Source organism: Pseudorasbora parva, chromosome 8, assembly GCF_024679245.1.
Source record: "Pseudorasbora parva isolate DD20220531a chromosome 8, ASM2467924v1, whole genome shotgun sequence".
NCBI lineage: Eukaryota > Metazoa > Chordata > Actinopteri > Cypriniformes > Gobionidae > Pseudorasbora > Pseudorasbora parva.
In genome coordinates, this window is record NC_090179.1 from 37,901,641 (window position 1) to 37,923,427 (window position 21,787).

The 21,787-nt window shown below is 37.9% G+C and overlaps 3 protein-coding genes across 3 annotated transcripts in view; all 3 read right to left on the reverse strand.

Annotated features, from left to right (window-relative positions):
- Positions 1–1,803: 1,803 nt before the first annotated feature.
- On the reverse strand, positions 1,804–6,091 carry LOC137085295 (E3 ubiquitin-protein ligase TRIM39-like). The gene is made up of 7 exons (XM_067451847.1): positions 4,820–6,091; positions 4,187–4,620; positions 3,981–4,076; positions 3,424–3,657; positions 3,204–3,342; positions 2,885–2,914; positions 1,804–2,736 (listed from the first exon to the last, which is right to left on the reverse strand). The coding sequence occupies exons 1-7, from the start codon at positions 4,890–4,892 to the stop codon at positions 2,195–2,197; spliced, it is 1,548 nt and encodes a 515-aa protein (XP_067307948.1). The 5' UTR covers positions 4,893–6,091; the 3' UTR covers positions 1,804–2,194.
- Positions 6,092–6,335: 244 nt separating this feature from the next.
- Positions 6,336–12,224, reverse strand: LOC137085296 (odorant receptor 131-2-like). The gene has a single exon (XM_067451848.1). It carries the CDS (start codon positions 7,692–7,694, stop codon positions 6,714–6,716), a length of 981 nt encoding a protein of 326 aa, XP_067307949.1. The 5' UTR covers positions 7,695–12,224; the 3' UTR covers positions 6,336–6,713.
- Positions 12,225–13,261: 1,037 nt separating this feature from the next.
- The window catches only part of zbtb16b (zinc finger and BTB domain containing 16b), a 69,253-nt gene continuing 60,727 nt past the window's right edge, over positions 13,262–21,787 (reverse strand). The window contains exons 6-7 of the mRNA XM_067451152.1: positions 20,866–21,033; positions 13,262–18,400 (exon numbers count right to left, since the gene is read on the reverse strand). Of these exons, the coding sequence (XP_067307253.1) occupies positions 18,171–18,400; positions 20,866–21,033 (398 nt within the window). The 3' untranslated portion in view covers positions 13,262–18,170. The remainder of the gene's footprint in view (positions 18,401–20,865; positions 21,034–21,787) is intronic.

The following is a 21,787-nucleotide window of genomic DNA, read 5'->3' on the forward strand; positions in this document are numbered from 1 at the left end:
ATCATTTATTAACAGCAAGTATTCACAGAACAAATATATAATTTTTTATGTTCATTTTTGGTGTCAATATATTCATCTGACCTGAGATGATCAGTGGTGCTTTTTTCTATTATTATTATTACAAGGGCTGAAGTATGAGTAGAGTTTCTCAGTGAAAGACTGGCCAGTGAAAGAATAAATATGACAGCTGGACTCCACATCATAAAAGGAGACCAGACCCTCCTCATAATCCACAAACACACCCACGACCTGAGGCTTCACTCTCAGAGACAGGAGAAGATTTACAAGATGTCTATTTGTAATTGGTTCTCTTGTATTTTAGGCGTCATTGTTGCTGTGTAATTTTATATTAAGGGTATGATTATAGGGTGTGGCTGAGGGTTAGTTGCATGTAGAAGAAGAAAAAGAAGAAGAAGAATTTTTATTTATATAGCGCCTTTTCAAAGCTCAAGGTCGCTGGACATATAGTGTTAGACAATACATTTTCACAATAGTACATTAGCATGCTCACAAACACAAGACAAGCACAGGCCTTCTATAGCCATATTATTCAAAACACAAATTAAATTAATATGTCTTAAGCTAGTTCTTGAAGATAGACAGTCCTGATAAATTACGCAAGGGTAAGGGAAGCAAATTCCATAATTGATACTAAATGCCCCACGACCAACATTGGACAACCTAAAACGAGGAGTGGACAAAAGACCAAGCTCAGATGATCTGAGGAACCGGGCAGGAGAGTAGTGGTGTAGTAAGTCAGACAGATATGGAGGTGCAAGATGGTTTAATGCCTTAAATGTTAGAAGTAGTACCTTGTAGTGAAGTAGTGAAGATCACGCAGAAAAGGGGTTATGTGAGTGGAGCGCCTGGTGGAGGTGAGAACTCTGGCTGCAGATTTCTGAACATACTGTAACCTAGCAATACGTTTTTTAGGAAGACATAGAAACAGAGCATTGCAATAATCCAAATGGGATGTGATTAATGCATTAATTAATATTTCAGCATCAGCCTGAGTGAGAGAAGTTTGAAGACGTGCAATATTACGGAGATGGAAAAAAGAGTTTTTAACAACAGATGAAATATGAGAGGCAAAAGTGAGAGATGAGTCAAATAAAACACCAAGATTATGGACAGATGAAGAAGGCTTAAGATCAAACTCATCAATTTCCAATGATAGGTCCATTCTTTTGACTGTGGTTGCAGAGCCAATCATCAGGAATTCAGTTTTGCTATTATTTAGTTTAAGGAAATTCACATGCAGTGAGTGAGTCAGGCAAGGATGGCCTATCAGAGGTGGTTGTGAGGTAAATGTGGATGTCATCAGCATAGCAATGAAAATTAAGACCATGCCTGCGAAGGATGTTGCCAAGTGGATATATATATAAATGATAAACAGTAGTGGACCAAGAACTGAGCCCTGAGGAACACCCTGTGAAAGCGGAGCAGTGGCAGATTTATAGCCTTGTATGGTGGTCATATTTTCTGTCGCTGATGTAGGAGATGAGCCAGGAAAGAGCAGAACCAGTGCAGAGCTTAGATCCAGAAGAAACAAGATTTTTATTAACCCTGAGTCCATAGATAGAATATCTATCGCATAATTTACTGTTATTAATATGGTAAGTATATGAAACATGTAACAAGGACACTGTAAAATAAAATGTTAACATTCTCTTAGTATATTACCATCACTTACCTGTGAGTGAATGTCAGCTGTGACCTTTCTTCAGTGATCCAGTTTCACTCTCAGGTTGAGACGCAATAATCTTTCAATATTTATATCTTTATTTATAGAAATGAACACAGGACAGATGCAAAATGTTATGTTTACTTTCACAGACAGAGCAGAAAACAGTTAAAATGGCTCTAGCAAACATTTCTGACTGTTAAGAAAAACAATGAAACTTAATTAAAAAAATATTACAGCAGATTTTCAACGCTGGAAAACAAATACTATACAAACAAATGTGATGACATTAATTGTTTGAAACCAACAAGTGTTCATAGAATGGAAAATGTATTTTTGTATACTTGTAGTTATCTTTTTGCAAAAAAATATACAGGGAATGTTTGAAATGGAGAGACCACAGTTATCAGTCCAGTCAGGGACAATATCACGAGTCAGAGCTTGGGTTGCCCGAAGTGCTGTAACACCATATATCAGGGATCTCTGTATCAGATCTGTAACCCCAAACATTTATAATATCTGATGTGAGATGATCAGTGGTGCTGAATTTCTATCTTTGTTTTTAGTACCAGGGCTGAAGTATGGGTAGAGTTTCTCAGTGAAAGACTGACCAGTGAAAGAATAAATCAGAGATCTGGACTCCACATCATAAAAGGAGACCAGACCCTCCTCATAATCCACAAACACACCCACGACCTGAGGCTTCACTCTCAGAGACAGAGAGACAGAAGGAGATTCACGGGCCTTATAATGATTCCCATCCCTCAGAACTACAGTCCAGTATCCATTCTCAGGAGCTGCTGTGATTATACCTTTCCTGTTTATGGATTCTCTGGCCACTCCTAAATCCCACTCAGTCTTTCCCTTTACCCGAACCTCAAAATAAAATCTCCCTGAGCTGAAACCCTGTTTTGCCAAAACAGAGCAACAAGTGTCAAACTGCTTTGGGTTGTCTGGGAGGTCAAGCTTAATGTCTCCATATGCTACTTGTTTTCCACCATCAGACAGGATGAGTTTTGAATAAGATGTATCAGGATCCAGAGTCACGTCCACTGAGAGAAAAATCAAATATGAATCACAGCTTTACAATATAACAGTTTTCCTGTCTTTAATGTCTAAAACAATGTATTATGTGTAGTATAAATTCAAACTCTTATTGTGTGACAATGTGAACATGTAGGCCTACATCACAGATTGTACCTGCGTATTGCTGCATCCTCTTCAGTTCAACTGCAGAGACAAATGACAATAAATGAGAGGTTTTAAAACTGGTGAAAGTGTTTGAAGTCATGATCATTTTGATTATAGTGTTTTCATGCTTCTGTTTAGTTAGTTTAATTTTCATGGGATTTTGTTTTATTACTATTATTTTTATGAGTATAATAAAGCCTGCGGAAAACTTGACAATACTTTGATGTTTTGTTCTACAACGCACACTACACACATACTCATACCATACCATAGTTTTTAAATTTAAAAAAGTTAATTTTTTAATTAATAAAGTCTAATTTTCTCTTACCAGTTTTGTTGAGTTTCTCATCTAGAGTCTCCTGCAGCTGAATCAAAGTTTTCCTCAGAGTCTCCACACTCACGTGTGTGTCATTACTGATCTCAGTCCAGCTGCTGGTGTGTGCAGGTCTGCTCAGAGACAGGTAAATCTACAGCAGGAGAGAGCAGAAATCCCTCAGCATGAGGAGTGTTGTGCTGTGACGTGAGCAGACAGAAGGACCTACACTGACCTGTAGGAGGTGCAGATGATCCTCAGTGTGTGAGAGCTGCTCCAGCTCAGCGTCTCTCCTCTTTAGCTCAGTGATCTCCTGCTCCAGCTCTTTAATGAGCTCTTCGTCCTGCTTCTCTGCTGCTTTCTGCTTCTGCTTCATCATCTCCAGCAGCTCAGACTGACATCTCTCAATGGAGCCGATCAGATCAGTGAAGAGCTCAATACTCTCTGCTTTCTCTTTCTCTGATGTTTCCTGATTAATCAAGGAATACATATCATTTTTTTATATTTTATAGATTTAACTTTATATAGAATATTTTACATTTGTTGTAATGGTAATGTGAACATCATGCCATAAACCACAACTGCATAAAGCCTCCTGAAGTGCCCCACAGAAATCCCTATTTTTGAAACAATGAAACCCAAAACTCTGGGCACACATTAGCTGGTCTTGGTTTATGTGATGCATGAAACAGGAATATTTAGTAGCCATGTGCTTCTAGATCTGTTATGAAGTCTGCATTGTTGACTATATGAAAGAGCATCATCTGAGCAGTAATATTTTCCTGAACTCACTTTTTTGAGTTTTGCTGAGTGTTTGAGATCTTGAATCCTCTTCATTCTGTCCTGGATCATCTGCTGCACGTCTGTCTGCATCGTCTTCAGCTGAGGCTACAGATTCGATACATTTTATTGTCACTGTACACTGACTATATATTAGACCACCTTACAGATATTTATTTGTTTGCTGTTTGAATAAAGTTCGGGTTGGTTTGTCCTACCCTTCTCTCTCTGCTTTCCTCTTCTACAGGAACAGTGTTGTGAGTCTTGTGGTCTTTCACAGCGCAGAGCAAACACACACATGTCTGATCATCTCTACAGAACAGCTCCAGAGGTTTCTCATGTTTCTGACAGATATAGTCCTCAAGATTTTCCACAGGATCGTCACAGAGAACCTCAGATTTATTCTCACCAGACTTTCCTTTAAAGAGGAGCACAACCTCTCTGAGTGCTGTGTTGATCTTGAGGTCGGGTCTTTTACTGAATGGCTCTTTACATAATGGACATCTGTAGGTCTGACTGTTGTCCCAGCACTGGTTCAGGCAGATCTTACAGAAGCTGTGTCCACATGGAGTGCTGACTGGATCAGTGAACACATCCAGACAGATCGAGCACTGGAGCTCCTCTGCCAGAGGACCACTGGAGGAGGACAGAGCTGAAGATGAAGATGGAGGAACACCATTTATCATTTAGAACTTTTATCCAGAAAAGATTAAAACAAGAATCAAAATTCATCAGCAATTATTAAAAGCCTGACAGAATAAAGCCTAGTTCAGTGTCATTTGTTTCAGGCATGTTATTTTATGTTACACTTATCAAATTGTCAATATTCTTTCTTTCTTTAGGTTACTGACTTAATGGTGGTGCATCCAGACTCGTTCTCCTGGCCTCAATCGGCTTTGGTAATGCTGATGAAGATTCTGCCATTTTGTTCTGTCTGTCATTTCACAGCGTTAAACATGACCAGTAGATAGAGAAAAGAAAAAGTGATTTCATCCGTCCATTGACAGCCCAGCATGTTGTTCAGGTACAAGGTTCACATGAGTTCAAAGTACATCGAGAGTAAAAGGTGAAATCAAAAATAAATCGGTAACAAAACATTATACATCTCAGCACAAAATTTCCTTAAAATAGATCATATGTATAGCCTACCTTCAAGAAATCTGGTTTTGTCAGAGGTTTTAGTGTATGTACGTCCTCTTTCTTTAGTGCTCTGTCGTATGCCAGCACACATCAAACACTGCATCAGTCAAACAATACTTTCAATGAAATTCCTATACTATTTCAGTATATAAAAATGTTTCAATATGTAAAATTTCCCGGTTGGCTACTTCCACATGCAAGAGGTTATAATCAACTTGCATAAACAGGACACACACCTATCCTGAACTCCCTCCCGACCACGCAATACACACTTCCCTTTATTGGCTATAATAAATAATTCATTTGATATACCCTGATAACATGGCTTATTTGAGGTTAATATAGTAAGTGATTAAATAAGATGTAAATGGTTTTGGGAGGTTGAATAATATGTTCAGAGGCAATCAGGTATTTCTATTTTTATTTGAACTCAGTAACTTAAATATATGTTCACAAAATCAAATCTGTATTAATAAATGTTCTATTACTGATGCTTTAGATGAAGGTTATGCTATTAATATTCACAATACCAGAAAATCTTGCAGGTCGGGGACGTGGGGTCGGGTGGGGCTGACACTCTGTTGCTCTCTGGGTAATAATTTAATAACCATAAATGTAAAATTTACTGAATCCCAGGATTGACCCATAGGCCTACTCCAGGACCAGAAATACTGGAGTAGAAGAGATCAGAAACGTTTAGTATCTTGTGCCATCTTGTGGTGATATAACATTAACCTCCACTGTAAAAATAAAATAAAACAACACAATGCAATGTGTAATTCAAAATACAAGCAAAACACCTGTAAAAAAAACACAACACAGAACATTTCTTTATTTTTATACAGTAAATTTTGTCCTGATGTTGATGTTGATGACCAGTTATTGTAATCTACTACTTGTTCACTGGTTCCCCATTTACTAGAGACATTTTAATTAAATTATTAGATAAGTCATTTAGATAAATTATTAACATTAAATGTGCATACCCAACATCATATTCAAAAGGAACAGAAATTAGGAAAGGCGGTTTATAAGTTACCTGAATATTTTATTATTTTAAGGTTTGTGGTAGAACGAGATACAACATTATATATATATATATATATATATATATATATATATATATATATATATATATATATATATATATATATATATATTGTCTAACATTAATAATAATCTTTCTGAACTGATACAGAGTTATTAAATAAAATAATTACATTTTCCAAAATTACACAGAAATGATGTTCCCACAAGTTGGTATGTTTCATTGGGTTATCAGAAAAAAAAGCAAAACAAAAATATGCATACAAATGACACATTAATAATAATGTTTGAATAAAGGGGGAAAAATGTCAATTCTACTATAGGCTGGACATCCATTTTGTATTTGCAAATTATATTTAGCATGTTTATTTAAAGTTAGATTATTATATTAAATATTAAAGTTTAAAAAAACATTAAATTATATTTTATTTATTAATTAAACGATTTTATATAAAATGTTTTGACATAAATATCAAATCCTCTGCCAGCCAAAATATATTTATAAACAATTTATTTTATATGAAAAAAGTGAGTGCTAAGCATTATATTGTGTGAGGTTTAATTGTGAATGGAGATGCTTAACACACCTCCAACAGTTTTACCATCTCTTATTTTGCCCTGATTAGAAACCAAACAAATGCCACAAAAGGCATAATACCGAAGAGCATTATAAAACTTTTTGTCTCGTAATCCATAGATGAAGGGACTCAGACAACGAGGCAAGATCACAAACACAATGTAATTTGAGTACCTTACATTCCTAAATATAACTGGATCTGCATTCCATAAGGGCATTTCTATATAAGGGGTCATAAGCTGTGCCATACACAGAAGCAGCTGAAAGCCATGGAGAAGAACAGTTTTTAGACCCTTATTTGTGGACTTCTTGTTCTCAGAGGAGGCAGACCTGGCCGCGATCACAATCTTGATGTAGGTGGAGACGATAATACACAACGTCACGATAAAGAAGAGCTGCAGTATCGCTGCCCTCATGTCCGCCAGCCATTTTACCTTTAACATGATCTCCAAACTACACACAACATATGAAAGCATGACAATAGGTGGAAGATAAGCAAAAGAGACTGTGAACATAAACAGTGGGAGAACAGAACTGACACCCCAAATGATGAGAAGCCCAATGAAGGTGTTTTTGGGGGTGGAGATGCTGGCATGTCTTAGAGGCAGACATATCGCCACATAGCGCTCCAAACACATGGCCACAAGAGTCATGGGTGTACAGATAGTGAGAAAAGACATAAGTGTGCAGATCATACAGCAAGGAATTATGTGCACGGGGTACTGGTAAGACATCCCCATAAGGGTTAAATCAGTCAACAGCATATAAGCGGTGTCAGCAAAAAGAGTCTGAGCAAACAGAATGTAGCGCGTGTCCCTGAAGGTTTCCTTCTTCAGAAAGGTGAAAATCATCAGTCCGTTCACATAGAGAAGAATCACCCCTAATACCTGCACAATCAAAGGCTTCTCATTTAAAGCTTTCAAACTGTACGTACTGCTCATATTGTTTCCTGTTGAGTTCATGATGATAGAAAAAATAAGCCATGAAAAAAGAAAAAAACAGTCAGAGGGTGGAAGCTGTGATGAGCACCTCCGATCTCCCCTTTCTTTGTGCTGTTTTTATAGAGCGTCAGATGGGCTGGACCTTATTTTGTCAGATGTTTCTACAACACTGATTTCATCATGGGATGAAAGTGACGACAGATTTATATCAAAGAATACCATTATGTGTGTGTGTGTGTGTGTGTGTGTGTGTGTTTTATTAGGCCTTTAGAAAGGTTAGGCAATAGAATATAGTAGGGCTGTGAATCTTTATAGGCAGCCAATCGATTCAATTCACGATTAATAGGTTTTTGATTCTAGAACGAGTTTTGCCAATTCACAACAATTCAATTTGATTCGAGACGATTCATATCAAAATTCGATATGATCCGATTAATTGGATCCGATTATGCATTTTCTTATATATTAAAATGCTTCCCCTAATGTGTCTTAGTCAGGGTTTACAATAAGGTTCATTAGTTAACATGAACTAACAATGAACTGCACTTATAACACATTTATTAATCTTTCTTAATAGAATTTTTTTCCCATGCATTATTAAAATCTTGGTAACGTTAGTTAACAGCACTGTGAACTAACATGAACAAACCATGAACAGCTGGATTTTTATTAACTAATGTTGAACGGAGGTGGAAAAAAAAGGTTACACTTTACAATAAGGTTTCATTTGGTTAACAGTAGTTTATGTATTAACTAACATGAACTAACCATGAGTTAATTTGTTACTGTATTTGTTAATCTATGTTAATGTTTCTTAAAGGGGGGGTGAAATGCTGTTTCATGCATACTGAGCTTTTTACACTGTTAAAGACTTGGATTCCCACCCTAAACATAGACAAAGTTTCAAAAACTAATGTTGGACGTTTGATGGAGTATTTCTGTGTTAAAAATACTCCTTCTGGTTTCTCACAAGTTTCAGAGAGTTTTTTTCGAGTATGGCTCGACTTGACGTTAATAGACCGGAAGGTCCTTCTATGGGCCGTACGGGCTCTTCTCCCGGTAGGGTGCGCGCGCGCGTGACTAGAGCGAGAGAGGAAATGCACGGCGCCCATAAACACTCTCTCAGCTGCAGATTCAGTCGTCCGTGAACACTTATGACGGGCCCTATGGTCACGCTGCGCTCCACTTTATTCCTATGGGTGACGTCGAGCGACTTCAACGCTTCAGCACAGCGTTCTGGGAAGGCAGCGCTGCATTTGAACCGATTTGAACGCAGAAATGACGGGAAGCTTCACAACATCGCTTCAGTCGCGTCGCAAAGTGGATCTCCACGGTCACTGCTGACACAGGACTTTACCAAATCATACCAAAGAAGTGTGTTTTTGACGGAGCGGTCCCAGCAGTCCTCAAATGTCTGTGCTGTTGGCTCATCGTGTGAGTAAACATCAGTAAACGACACGATCGCGTGCTTCGTCATTCAAATGCGCTAACGGTTACTCCCTTGTTGTTCTATGTATAACGTTACACTAGTCTGACGTGCAAAACCGGTTTGCTTGCTACTTCTAAGGTCTAGTCGCATACAATAGTCCATAAACCGAATCATGTCCTCATAAACTGAGAGTAAACACACACAAATGTTGACTGGCCACTAAATACAGTACATACCACAGAGACGGACGTCCTGCTGTTGCTTTTTCTCCTGTTCAATTTATTTCAGCCTCCGAATGATTCTGGATCATTATCTGTATTAGCTGAGATAGCCATGGGTTTCTCCACGCTTGAGGACGTCACTGCTTTGCGCATTCGTCATTCTTTAGCTCCGCACACACGATACGCCTCCAGGCGCTCGGTTTTTTCCGGAAAGACTCGGTACAGCCTATATTTCTTTTATAAATATAATAAAACTAAAGACTTTTCGGAGGTATGAAGGATGCAATACTACTCTATAGGTACTCAAGATTGACATGAGATTGACTGAAACTGAGGGTTTCACCCCCCCTTAAATAAAAAAAATTGCATCCACCAGCTACTGTAGAAATGAGAGTATTGAAGCTAGCATCAGAGATTATGACCTCCTGAGAAAGACGTGAAGGCTGCCTAGAAGTCTAGAGGCCATAGATGGAGGCTCCACAGCTTGGAATTGGGGTGCCAAATTGTCCCTCCTAAACAGAATTGGCCATGGAGTTGCTGATAGCAGCTAAACCATTCTCGCGAAGCATGTTTGGTTCTGACCGGGTGTTACCACAAGTACACTAGTAAAATCTGAGTGAAGATTTTATTGTGCCCACAGAAGCAGCTTGCTTAGCGGATGAGACTACCACTGTCATGCTTAAAAACTGGACCAGGACATGGTGCCCCCCTGAGTTCTGACTGGAAGTCTTTGAAAGCCCAAAAGCCATCGCATAGGGCACCCCAACCCGTCTTGGAGCCATCCATCAAGACTACTTTCCTTCTGGAAACTGAGCCCAGTTCTACTCCCAACTGATACAGACGGGACGATTTCCAGAGGGCCAGGGCTTTGAAACAGCCGTGATGTCATCCTGAGATTGATGCTACCCTTGCGCCACAATTGTGGTGGGATGCAGGCCTTCAACCAGTGTTGTAGTGGCCGCATATGTAACAGGCCCAAGAGGACTACTGCTGTCCCTGAATCTGTTAGCCTCTACATTTTCAGAGAGTGCTCCTGCGAAATCGAAGCCCACATTTACGCCCTTTCGAAGACTGCCCTAAGGAATGAGATTTGTTTGCTGGGGGACAGTGAGCTTTGCTTAGATTGATCCTGATTATGCATAGTTCCTTCTTTCATCTCAGGCTCAGCCTTAGGTTTAGGCAGAGCAGACATTGACACAGGTTTGATAGGCTGCTGAAGACCTGTGGCAACTTGAAACAGCGGAGCTGGACCACTTTGGCACCCAAAATTGCCATTATACAGCTGATAATGTCTGTGTCTTAGAGGACAGATTGGGTACAAGTCAAAGCTCTAAGTTGTTTACATTCATTATTGTTATGTGCTTTGAGACATGAGGTAATTTAATGCCATGATCGTGATTCTTTGCAGACTCTGCTCTGGTTGTGTTCGTTCATGTGTTTTAAGTAGGAGAACAGATATATATAAGTAGGAGCAAAGATATATATATGTATATATGACACAATAACTGATTTGAGAACCATAAATCGACTGTTGACGCGAGAGACAGCTGCTGTCACATCAGTGTACTGTTGAATCAAGAACTGCAGGCATCATATATTTTCAATACAGTGACTGTCAGGCACATTCAAAGGTGAGATTTGATTGAGTAACTTGTAGATCAGTGCTGACTTGAGCCGTGGACACTTCCAGTTGATTCAGTTTTGGTGAACTGGCTCACTAAAAAGAACCAGTTCAAAAGAACACATTGGACCTGTTAGATAAAAGTGTTTTCAAAGGTCACATGCACAAAAGCAAAGTCTGTGACAAAAGAAAAAGCAGGTACAAGTAAGACACTGTCTTTCATGACTAATCATCTGTTTTCATTGTAGACCTCATTACAGCTCACAGGTCATTACAACATGTCATTTGTTCAGTCTTTCCCCTGTTAACAGTTGGCAGTTAGTTAATGCCTCAGTCACACTGATTGCTTTCCAAACAAACATGCTTATTAGCAATTAAAAGGCTAAATAGAGGACCTGTTTTAATAATTAATGACAGTGTTAATTACTTTCATCAAACCTAATGGGCCGCCAAGGATTTAAAGCCATTCCCTAGGTAAACAGCAAAGTGTATCACATGGGATGAGGCTACAATTTGATTGACATGTTACTTAAAAAAGAAGACTCTGTAGAGTTTTTGTTCCAAACAGTTTCTTTTCTTTTCATTTCTTTTCTTTTCTTTTCTTTTCATTATTCAAGTCAATATAGTATTCACATAATTTGAGTATAACACTTTTAATGCCTTTACAAACAACAGTTGACTTATGTGGTTGACACTATGTAATTATTATTTATCAGTCTGTTATGTATTCAAGGTTGGTTTCCTCATATTCATCAGCAATAAGATATTTACACTTTTCAGAGAACTTGAACAGTATAGTTTTTTATTGTTTTATACACTTACCTAATATTATCAATTATCTAATCAACCAATCACAAGGTGATATCGAAAGGTGATTTAAGCAATTTTGAGCGTGGCATGGTTGTTGGTGCCAGATGGGCCGGTCTGAGTATTTCACAATCTGCTCAGTTACTGGGATTTTCACGCACAACCATTTCTAGGGTTTAATAAGAATGGTGTGAAAAGGGAAAAACATCCAGTATGCGGCAGTCCTGTGGGCGAAAATGCCTTGTTGAGTCTAGAGGTCAGAGGAGAATGGGCCGACTGATTCAAGTTGATAGAAGAGCAACTTTGACTGAAATAACCACTCGTTACAACCGAGGTATGTAGCAAAGCATTTGTGAAGCCACAACACGCACAACCTTGAGGCAGATGGGCTACAACAGCAGAAGACCCCACCGGGTACCACTCATCTCCACTACAAATAGGAAAAAGAGGCTACAATTTGCACAAGTTCACCAAAATTGGACAGTTGAAGACTGGAAAAATGTTGCCTGTTCTGATGAGTCTCGATTTCTGTTGAGACATTCAGATAATAGAGTCAGAATTTGGCGTAATCAGAATGATAACATGGATCCATCATGCCTTATTACCATGGTGCAGGCTGGTGGTGGTGGTGGTGTAATGGTGTGGAGGATGTTTTCCTGGCCCTTATTACCAATTGGGCATCGTTTAAATGCCACGGCCTACCTGAGCATTGTTTCTGACCATGTCCATCCCTTTATCACCACCATGTACCCATCCTCTGATGGCTACTTCCAGCAGGATAATGCACCATGTCACAAAGCTTGAATCATTTCAAATTGACTTCTTGAACATGACAATGAGTTCACTGTCCTAAAATGGCCCCCACAGTCACCAGATCTCAACCCAATAGAGCATCTTTGGGATGTGGTGGAACGGGAGCTTCGTGTCCTGGATGTGTATCCCACAAATCTCCATCAACTGCAAGATGCTATCCTATCAATATGGGCCAACATTTCTAAAGAATGCTTTCAGCACCTTGTTGAATCAATGCCACGTAGAATAAAGGCAGTTCTGAAGGTGAAAAGAGGGTCAAACGCAGTATTAGTATGGTGTTCCTAATAATCCTTTAGGTGAGTGAGTGTAATAAAACTAAAGACTTTCTGAGATATGAAGGATGCAGTACTACTCTATAGGTAACTCAATGAAATTGACTGAGTATTTCACTCTCCACCTTTAATTTATTAATTGATTGATAAACTTTCATATTAGTCACGTGTTATATGAATGATCTTGCTTTACTTCTATTTGACACATTGCTTTAGTTTTCACTTTAGATGGGCAAGTCTTTGTTAATGTTGGTTTCAGTACATTACGTTGCCACTAGAGGATGCAATTGCCAAAAACAAACTTAACATTCCTGCACTTTAGTCAAACAAAATTATCATATCAGCCCCCTCCTGTTGGAAAAAAGCAACAATTCTCACACAGAAAGCTTTGAACCGTGATAAAAAAATACTCTCAGTTGCACACATTTCTGTTACAAGTTTATTTTAGAACACTGACGTATACAGAGATGTGTCTGAACCCACATAGAGAAGGGAAAAGGAATCTACACCTCTATCTGCAGCATCAAAAACACCACACAGTGCTTCAAAACAGCATCTCTATGCTGACATAAAGAGAAGAACAAAAACCCTACAAGGCTATAATACAAAATTTATGCACAAAACAAAGTAACAATAATTGGGCACCTTTTAAAAGTTACACAAAGAACTGGTGCTGAGGTAGACAATACAAAAAAGTAAAACATGACGAATGTAAAACCATTTCGACACCAAGAACACGGTCTTGTCACTAGAACAAGGCAAATGGAGCGAAATGGCCGTTTGGTCCCACGTGGATCCTCAGTCCGAGTATTAATTTGTGTAACAATGGCACAAATATGGGAGCACTGAGTGACATGGCTACTTCCTGTCTGAAAGCAAAATAAAACACAGTGATACAGCGGCAGGGATGCCAAGTTTTCACTTACATGCTGACCTGTAGATTTATTGCTTGTGATGACTGAAAACAAAGTAGCTGAAATGGGTTACGAACCTAGACACAGTATCCATAAAGACCGAGAAAGTAGGGTGTTTATCCTAAAATCGATATTTCTGATGTTCTGTAGGTGAAGTGAAGGCATCCCTGATTGCCTAAGAGCACAGTTCATATCAAGGTGACTTTGCATAAAGACACAAATACAAAGGGCAGAAGATGCATCAAATCATTTACAGGGTGTCTGTGAGAGCACCTCTCTGTTGCTAACCGGTGCATGTATTTAACACTGAATAAATCGACCACATTGACTCACACTGCACACACGAGGACCAGTACAGACCTTATAGGTGACTCTAATCTTACAGTGATCGGTGAACACAATACAAACACAGATACAGCTTTACTTTTCATGTCTTACAAGTCGCTTGTGCTCCATGACACTGTCGCAGACCAACAGCTCTTGGCATTAGTTCACTCAAAGTCATTTTATACTTAAAATGTGGAATCATCGTCGTCGTCATATGAACTGACACCCAGCAGCAATGACTACAATATGTTTTTACAAACATCTACTACTTGTATATGTTTAACATTGTAAAATAAGCACGAAAAAAAATCAATTTTCCACTCAAGGACAAGCACAAATGCAAAAGATACTGTAAAAATATTCGCCTCACTCAAAACGAACAAAAGAACAAGGGTCGCACAATACCCCGTACAAAAATACAACATATTCCCTTATCAAAGTGCCGCGTTTGGCTCTTGTCGAGAGATTTATTTTCACAGAAAATCACCTATTTGTTTGTTTTCTCTAGCGAATATCCCCACGTAACTGCACGCATCTTCTCATGACTCACCGCTTGAATCATTTTCACATAAAAAGATCACGTTTATTCACATTGTTTCAAGTTTATCCCCTCAAGTATCTAATAACTAAACATTTTCTGAACTCTATTCTAAAATTATCTAGAATGTATGCATCTACCCTTTCAGTCTGAATACGTTTCATTGTTTTTAAGGAGTGTAAATATAAATGACGAACGAACCGGGATTTTAATTTTTTTTTGTTGCGAATGGAAACATGAGAGTGGGTGTAAATGAAAATGCTAGTTACAAGCAAAATAAAAGTGTGCTTTTGCTTTAGTGCAAAACTGAGAGCAGAGTAGAGGTAGCCCTGAAACAGATGGCCGAGAGACAGCTATGCACACTTATACTACGCTTAACGCTAAAGTACCACGGAATAATGCGCAGACCCAGACGGAACCCGCATGCAAGGTGCGGTCACATTAGCGACATTTTGTGGGCAGAAAAGCATTGTCAATACTGTGGACACAGAACACAGAAGTCACTTTTAAACCACACAGCGAATTTGCATGTCCAACTTGAACCCATTGCAAAATCTCCTTTCCTGTGAAAATGTTTTGTCCCAAAATGAAATTTACGATCACCTTGATTCCTATTTTACGAGGTGGCGATTACATATGAATTTGTAGGATGTGATTTGTAAGCAAACTTACTATTTTTACCCCTTAACATAACCATTAAGCCATAACAGTGGTATTATTAACCCTACCCTAATGAGAAATCCCAAACTATTTAATGATGTGGCAATTTTATATGAAATTGGAGTAAGTATGACGTTCTAACCCTACCCCGTCACAGGGGTGTAAGCAGATCGTACAAAAACGTACAAATGAGTTTACGAATTAAAGGGTTAGTTCACCCCAAAAATTATAATTCAGTCATTAATTACTCATACTCACCCTCATGTCATCCCAAGACATGTCTGATGAAATACGAGCTTTCAGGCCCATCCAGACAGCTATTTAATTTCCATTTTTAAGGTAGAAAGGTAGTTCAGACATTGTTCATGTAACTCCAGTAGTTCAACCATAATTTTATGAAGCGCCGAGAACACTTTTGTATGCAAAAACAAACAAAAATAGCGACTTTATTTAACAATTTTATTTCTAGCCTGTGTCGGTCTCCTACGCAGTTTCCGTTGTAAAATCAGTGCAGCGCTCTCGAGATCTACAGCAGCAGATGCTGTTCACGTGAGCACCACGACGCATGAAGCATAGAAGAATAATTTTATTTGTTTTTGCACACGATAAGTATTCTAATCGCTTCATTAAATTAAGGTTGAACCACTGAAGTCACATGGACTATTCTTATGATGGCTTTACTACCTTTCTGGACCTCGAAAGTGTAATGAAATATCCATCTATGGCGGGGTCAGAGAGCTCTCAGATTTAATCACAAATGTATTTGTGTTCTAAAGATGACCGAAGGACAGAATTTTCATTTTTGGGTGAAACTAACCCTCTAAATGCAAGATTTATAACCATAGTTGCCATGATATTGTGTTGGTATTTTTAACCCTACTCTAATGAGAAAAACTATTTTATTATGAGGTGGAGATTTTTTATTAATTCCTACAATGTGATTAAGGAAATGTAATATATATATCATCATTATTATTATTATTTTTTTTTTAGAAAAAAGCAAATAAGAAGCCTACCCCACTCCTAAACATAACCGCCACTGGGGTGTAAGCAGATCGTGCGAAAACGTACAAATGAGATGTACGAATTAAACATAAAATAGTTGCCATGAGATTGGTATTTTTTACGAATTTTAGCAATGTGATTTGTATGGTAATCCCTATGGTCTATTATGTATGAATTTGTACCGTAAAGTACGATATTTCGAAAAACACTCCACCCTGAAATCTAACCATCAGATTGCCATAAGCAGATCGTACTAAAACATACAAATGAGATCTTACAAATAAATACGAATTAGCCACCGATTTACTAAAATGTAAAATAGTTACTAGATTGGTATGAGTGTACTGCGATTTTGACCATGGAAATTGGCTGAACACCACCTTTACTCCACAGATTTCTTAGAGGACACTCCAGTAGTGTGAAATAGATTTAAACATAGAGATAAGACTTCACATAGATCATAAGATTTAAACTGCTAAATGGAAATGCAACGCAATATATAGAACACTGAGAACGGCCATTTTAATTCAGCGCGGGATCTCTCGGATTCCATGTGGGTCTGATGATGTGGTGTTCTGATAGCGATGACTTCTGTGGCGTTGTGCGGTTTTTCAAAGCAGCTCAGCAGGAAATGAGGAACGAAGACTAGTACAAATATAAATCTAGCATGTGAGGTAACAAAATTAGGCAATTCAAGTAAAACATTCGAACCGAGATGACAGAAATCAAACTATAACAGCTAGCTAAGCTATCCTAAGAAAATATTGACATGTCCACAGAAACATATACTGCATTTCGGTTTTTGATTCTAAAAAATAATCTCTTTTTTAAATTCATAAACGGATTTAAGTGTATGATATTAACAAATCATTAGACTAAAATGCCTGCAATAGCTAAATAAAAATGAAATCAACTGTCCAACTTGTTTTATTTGGTGTGAAAGAGACTGAAATGAAAGCAATAAACTCTCTGTAGTGCTGAAAACCACAAAAAGGGCCTCTGGTACTCTGAAAGTGCACAGTGTAGTTATTTAAAGTTGAATAAATGTCCCTGAACATCCACTACAGTTGCTTGGCAGCACAATTTGGATGTACCTCTGAGAAAAGCTGTTTTGTTAAGCACTTTATTACGCTTTAAAGAAAATGACTAATGGTTTCAACCCTGTGCATTTCCTCACATGTACTTATAAAACAAAATCATTCAAATTGAGCACTAAAAAGCCTAATAATGAACTTAAGGGAGCCATTTACTACTGTAAAAGGGCATAATTTCATCTGCTAATGTTTTTAGCTAGTGGATGTGAGTTAAGCTTTGGTCCATGTTTTTATTTCAGAAGAGCTCTGTTAAGATCTAAATTTCTGTTAGCTTTGAGAGGTTGCTAGCGTAGCCCCAAACGTTGACCTTTAACAGACCATGACCATTTCAAATGAAACTAGAGCCCATTGAATGATCCATCTCTATAACGTCAACACGAGAGTTTAGGGTCTTGAAAATCTATGGCTTATGGGTTTTATCCATGGAGGAAAAGTGCAGGAATCCTTATCTGAATGTCTGAATTAAACAAGTATGATCATGCAGTGATTTTTTTCCAATCAACAGGGTGGAATGCAGGCAACTGGATTCTCGTCATTGTGGTGGACTGTACTAACGCTTTCTGAAAATTCACATCCCTTTATCGCATATCACATTTCCATTTTATAAACATTTGCGAGTGCAGTTACATCCTAAAAATGTGCACAAATGCATATCACAAACAAAACGTCAAAATATTCCACATCACATTTCATCAGTTTAACCACGCCGTCTTTGGCCTGGACCAAAAGCAAACCTTCAGGTGAACTGTCCCTGGGCGCATCTTGCCACTTTCCCGTTCCTTTCGGTGGCTCCGTCTCACACGTAGCAGAGGTATAGGTACGTCTTCTCTATCCTCCAGTCTGGGGGCACGTCCTCGGGCTTGTGGGCCTTCATGTGCTTCTGCATGGATGAGAGGCTGGGGCAGTACTCCTGGCAGATGGTGCACTGGTAGGGTGAAGCGCCGTTGTGGGTACGCAGGTGTTTGATCATGGCGGAGTAGTCCCGCGAGCGCTGGTGGCACAGCTTGCACTCAAACGGCTTCTCACCTGTGGAGAACAAGTACAGAACGTTTCAAACCGCCAATAACTTGTAAATGACAGAAACAGCTGCCGTGATTAAAGCCAGCAGGAAATGGGAATCGCAACAAATTTGACTTCCATAATGTGATGGATAATGTCTGGATCTATAAATGTATTCCAGGGTAATTATCGTTCAAATATAAAAAGACCTTATATTTATTGTATTTCAGCATTCTGTGGTTTTGCTATTGGTCAATCTCATGTGAGTGACAGGTAAAAAAAGGGTTGTAATTTTATTATTATTATTATAAAATATGCATAATGTAATGATTTTTCTCAAAATATAACAAAATCTTAAGGTCATAATGTAATAATTTACATACTAAAATTGCATTATTGTTACAGCTTTTAAAACATACAAATATTAGTTTTCACTTAGAGTACTTAAAAAATCTAAAGCCAGTCTTAAACTACCTGTGAAATGCAACAGATTTAAATATTCATGCAATTATTATAATTATATGTTTATTAAATATAAAGCATTGGTATTCCTTTACAGTATATTTTAAAAATCTAAATCCAGATAAAACATATAATAATAATAATAATAATAATAATAATAATAATAATAATAATAATAATAATAATAATAATAATAAAAATAATAATAGCATGACTATTTAAATCTGTTACATTTAGTTTAGTTGCAGGTAGTTTAAGATAGTAAAAGGTATTTTTTTTTAAATGTACTTTAAGGGAATACTAATATTCTTGATGTTTTAAAAGCTACTATTACATTATGAGCTTAACATTTTATAATGTTTTGAGAAAATTATTACATTATGAGTTGTCAATTTTGATTTTGAACAAAGTACTAAAATAGCTAAAACTGAGTAAAAACTAATAAAAAAATACAGATTTATTAAAAAACTAATAGAAATGACAAAAGCATGCAACAACATTATACTGTAAAAAATTATTTAGAAAAAAAGTTACCTGGTTGCCTTAAAATTTTGAGTTAATACAATAAACATTTTTTGAGATTCGACAACCTTTATTAAAATATTATTAAAAGATATTGTAATCATATTGGGTAATTGTGTGTGTTTTATTTCTGATGACGCAGTGAAACATGCCAAATAGGGCTATTTTCATGATTTATCCATTTTTTTGTGTGGTTCAGATACAATAATATTTTGAGTTTCTATTTATTATTTCCTTCATATCAAGTCAATTTTTTTATTTCAATAAACTCAAACTTTTAAGGCAACCAGGTTACTTACTTTTTTTAGTTAAACCAACAAAAAACAACACTTTTTTTTACAGTGTACTGAAAATTTACAATACAAATACAAAAACACAGATTTATTGATTCATTCATAGATTTGAATACACATCTGCTATAATGAGCATGTTTAAATATGAATATAATCAAATAAAATAAAAATGAGGGGGCATAGAGTCAAAAACTGTCAGATGTCCTGAAATCATAATGTAGAAAAAAGGCATCTTCCAAAAAACAAAAGAAGGGATTTTTTTCTTTTGTGCACTATTTCTTAGATAAATACTCTCATGACAAGTGTCGAGGTCAAAGAGCCTCTCGAAATATGAAAGAATTTGACCTTTTCATTTAAAATAATAACTGATGTTATTTGTAACGCATACTTTTTATCTTGAAAAACCTTTTGTAAAATAATGACGTTCACTGGAAAAGAAAATGATGGCAAAATTGCAACAGGTACCACATTTCCTGTAGTAGCTGTGCTTCCTGTCCAGTGAGGTGGAGTTAAGACGCCACCTGCTGACCAGGACAGGAACAACAGATGTGCACATCTGTGGGTGTGCAGCCTGCCACTGAGCAGAGCAAACAGAGTATTGATCCGCCATTGACAGCGAGTGTAAATGTCAGTGATTCTCCGGCTGGCTGTGTGAAGGAGCAGTGGCCTTTCAGCTGAGAGTTTCTGCTCTTGTTATCTTCACCTGCCCCGTCTCGTGTCCGCAGCCCCGCTTGACACAAAGATGGCAATTATTTGACAGGCCTCCTTTAGGTTTGCTTTAGCAGCTGCCTTATTGAGGGCCAGAGAGCAGCAGCAATCAGCCTGTAATTCCAGCTCAGCTGAAAGATTTAATATGCCACCACATGAGACCGCGACCGAACAAAATAGATACAACAAATTGAATCTGTAGCGTGGATCTGAAAATGTCAAGATCTGAATTCTTCAGGGTAAAACTGGAGCCTTACAATGTAATACAATGTATTTATCATTTTACAAAGCTGTTGTCTTTTTTTTATTCTCTCATATTTTCTTGAAGGCACCATGCTGGGTCAAATATCTCCAACCAGGTCAATGTGTTCCCAGTGTGTTACTATTAACCTGTCAGCTTCTAAGGCTTTCGAAATCGCTTTAAAAGTGAAGCAGTCATCAGCTGGACCGCGGGGCTGGGCAGATGAGGTGAATTGCTATAAAACCTTCGGAATGAAATTGGCTGACCTGTGTGGACACGGTAGTGGGTCTCCAGCTGGTGCTTGAGGCTGAACTTCTTGCCGCAGCCGTTACATTCATAAGGCTTCTCTCCGGTGTGGATGCGCTTGTGACCCTTCAGCGTGCTCTCGTCACGGAAGCAGCTCCCGCAGAACTCGCACTCGAACGGATGGTCGCCTGTCGTGTGGAGAGACAACGGTTAAGTCTTTCATCTGGATCATTGTTTTAATTAAGGGAAGTGATTGGACAAAAATGTGTATCGCTTTTCAGCAGTGCTGCAGGGAATACATAACACATAAAACAGTGGAGAGTGATTCATAAACAAATGACTCGAATCAGACAGATATTTTTAGTGAATCAAAACCGAATTTCCACGCTCTCTTGATTAAGTACATAAGTATGTTCGACATTGTATGAAAGTGTGTAGTATGAATGCAATCAGTTCACAAATCTTCTTCCATGGCCTCATGGGATAGGAAAGTGCCCATCATATGCACACTTCAGAATCTCGCCAGAAGAAGTAGGTACTTTTTGCCAACTCTTTTATGAGTACTGTGAATTCAGAGATTCTTCTTTTGTCACATATTGTTTTTTGCCTACTATAGGAAAGTAAGCGATTTCGGAGGCAGCAAATACAGAGCAACCGATTCATGAGCAAATGATGCTTATGAGTCAGTTCTTTTTAATGAATCAAAAACGCACAGTGTGGCAAGTGTAGAGTGATTCCCGAACAAATCACTCACATGAGCTGATTCTTTTCATGAGCGGTTCATAAAAGACAAGTTACTGGTTTGACACTTTAGGGGGTTTCCTGGATCCGTGTGAATGGGGATCATTTTGTCTCTAAGGTTTTATCTGTTTTAATCATATTGTTGTTGTGTAAACGTACTCCATGTAACAATTCTCACCTTTAACTAGTTGCTTATTAGCT

Excerpts from the sequence above, each read along its gene's own strand:
- LOC137085296 (XM_067451848.1), bottom strand. The coding sequence starts at position 7,694 with ATGAACTCAACAGGAAACAATATGAGCAGTACGTACAGTTTGAAAGCT.
- LOC137085295 (XM_067451847.1), bottom strand. The coding sequence starts at position 4,892 with ATGGCAGAATCTTCATCAGCATTACCAAAGCCGATTGAGGCCAGGAGA. Across the intron at positions 4,621-4,819 it reads TCTGGATGCACCACCATTAA|CTCTGTCCTCCTCCAGTGGT; the intron begins GTCAGTAACCTA and ends CTTCATCTTCAG. Across the intron at positions 2,737-2,884 it reads GAGGATGCAGCAATACGCAG|TGGACGTGACTCTGGATCCT; the intron begins GTACAATCTGTG and ends TTTTTCTCTCAG.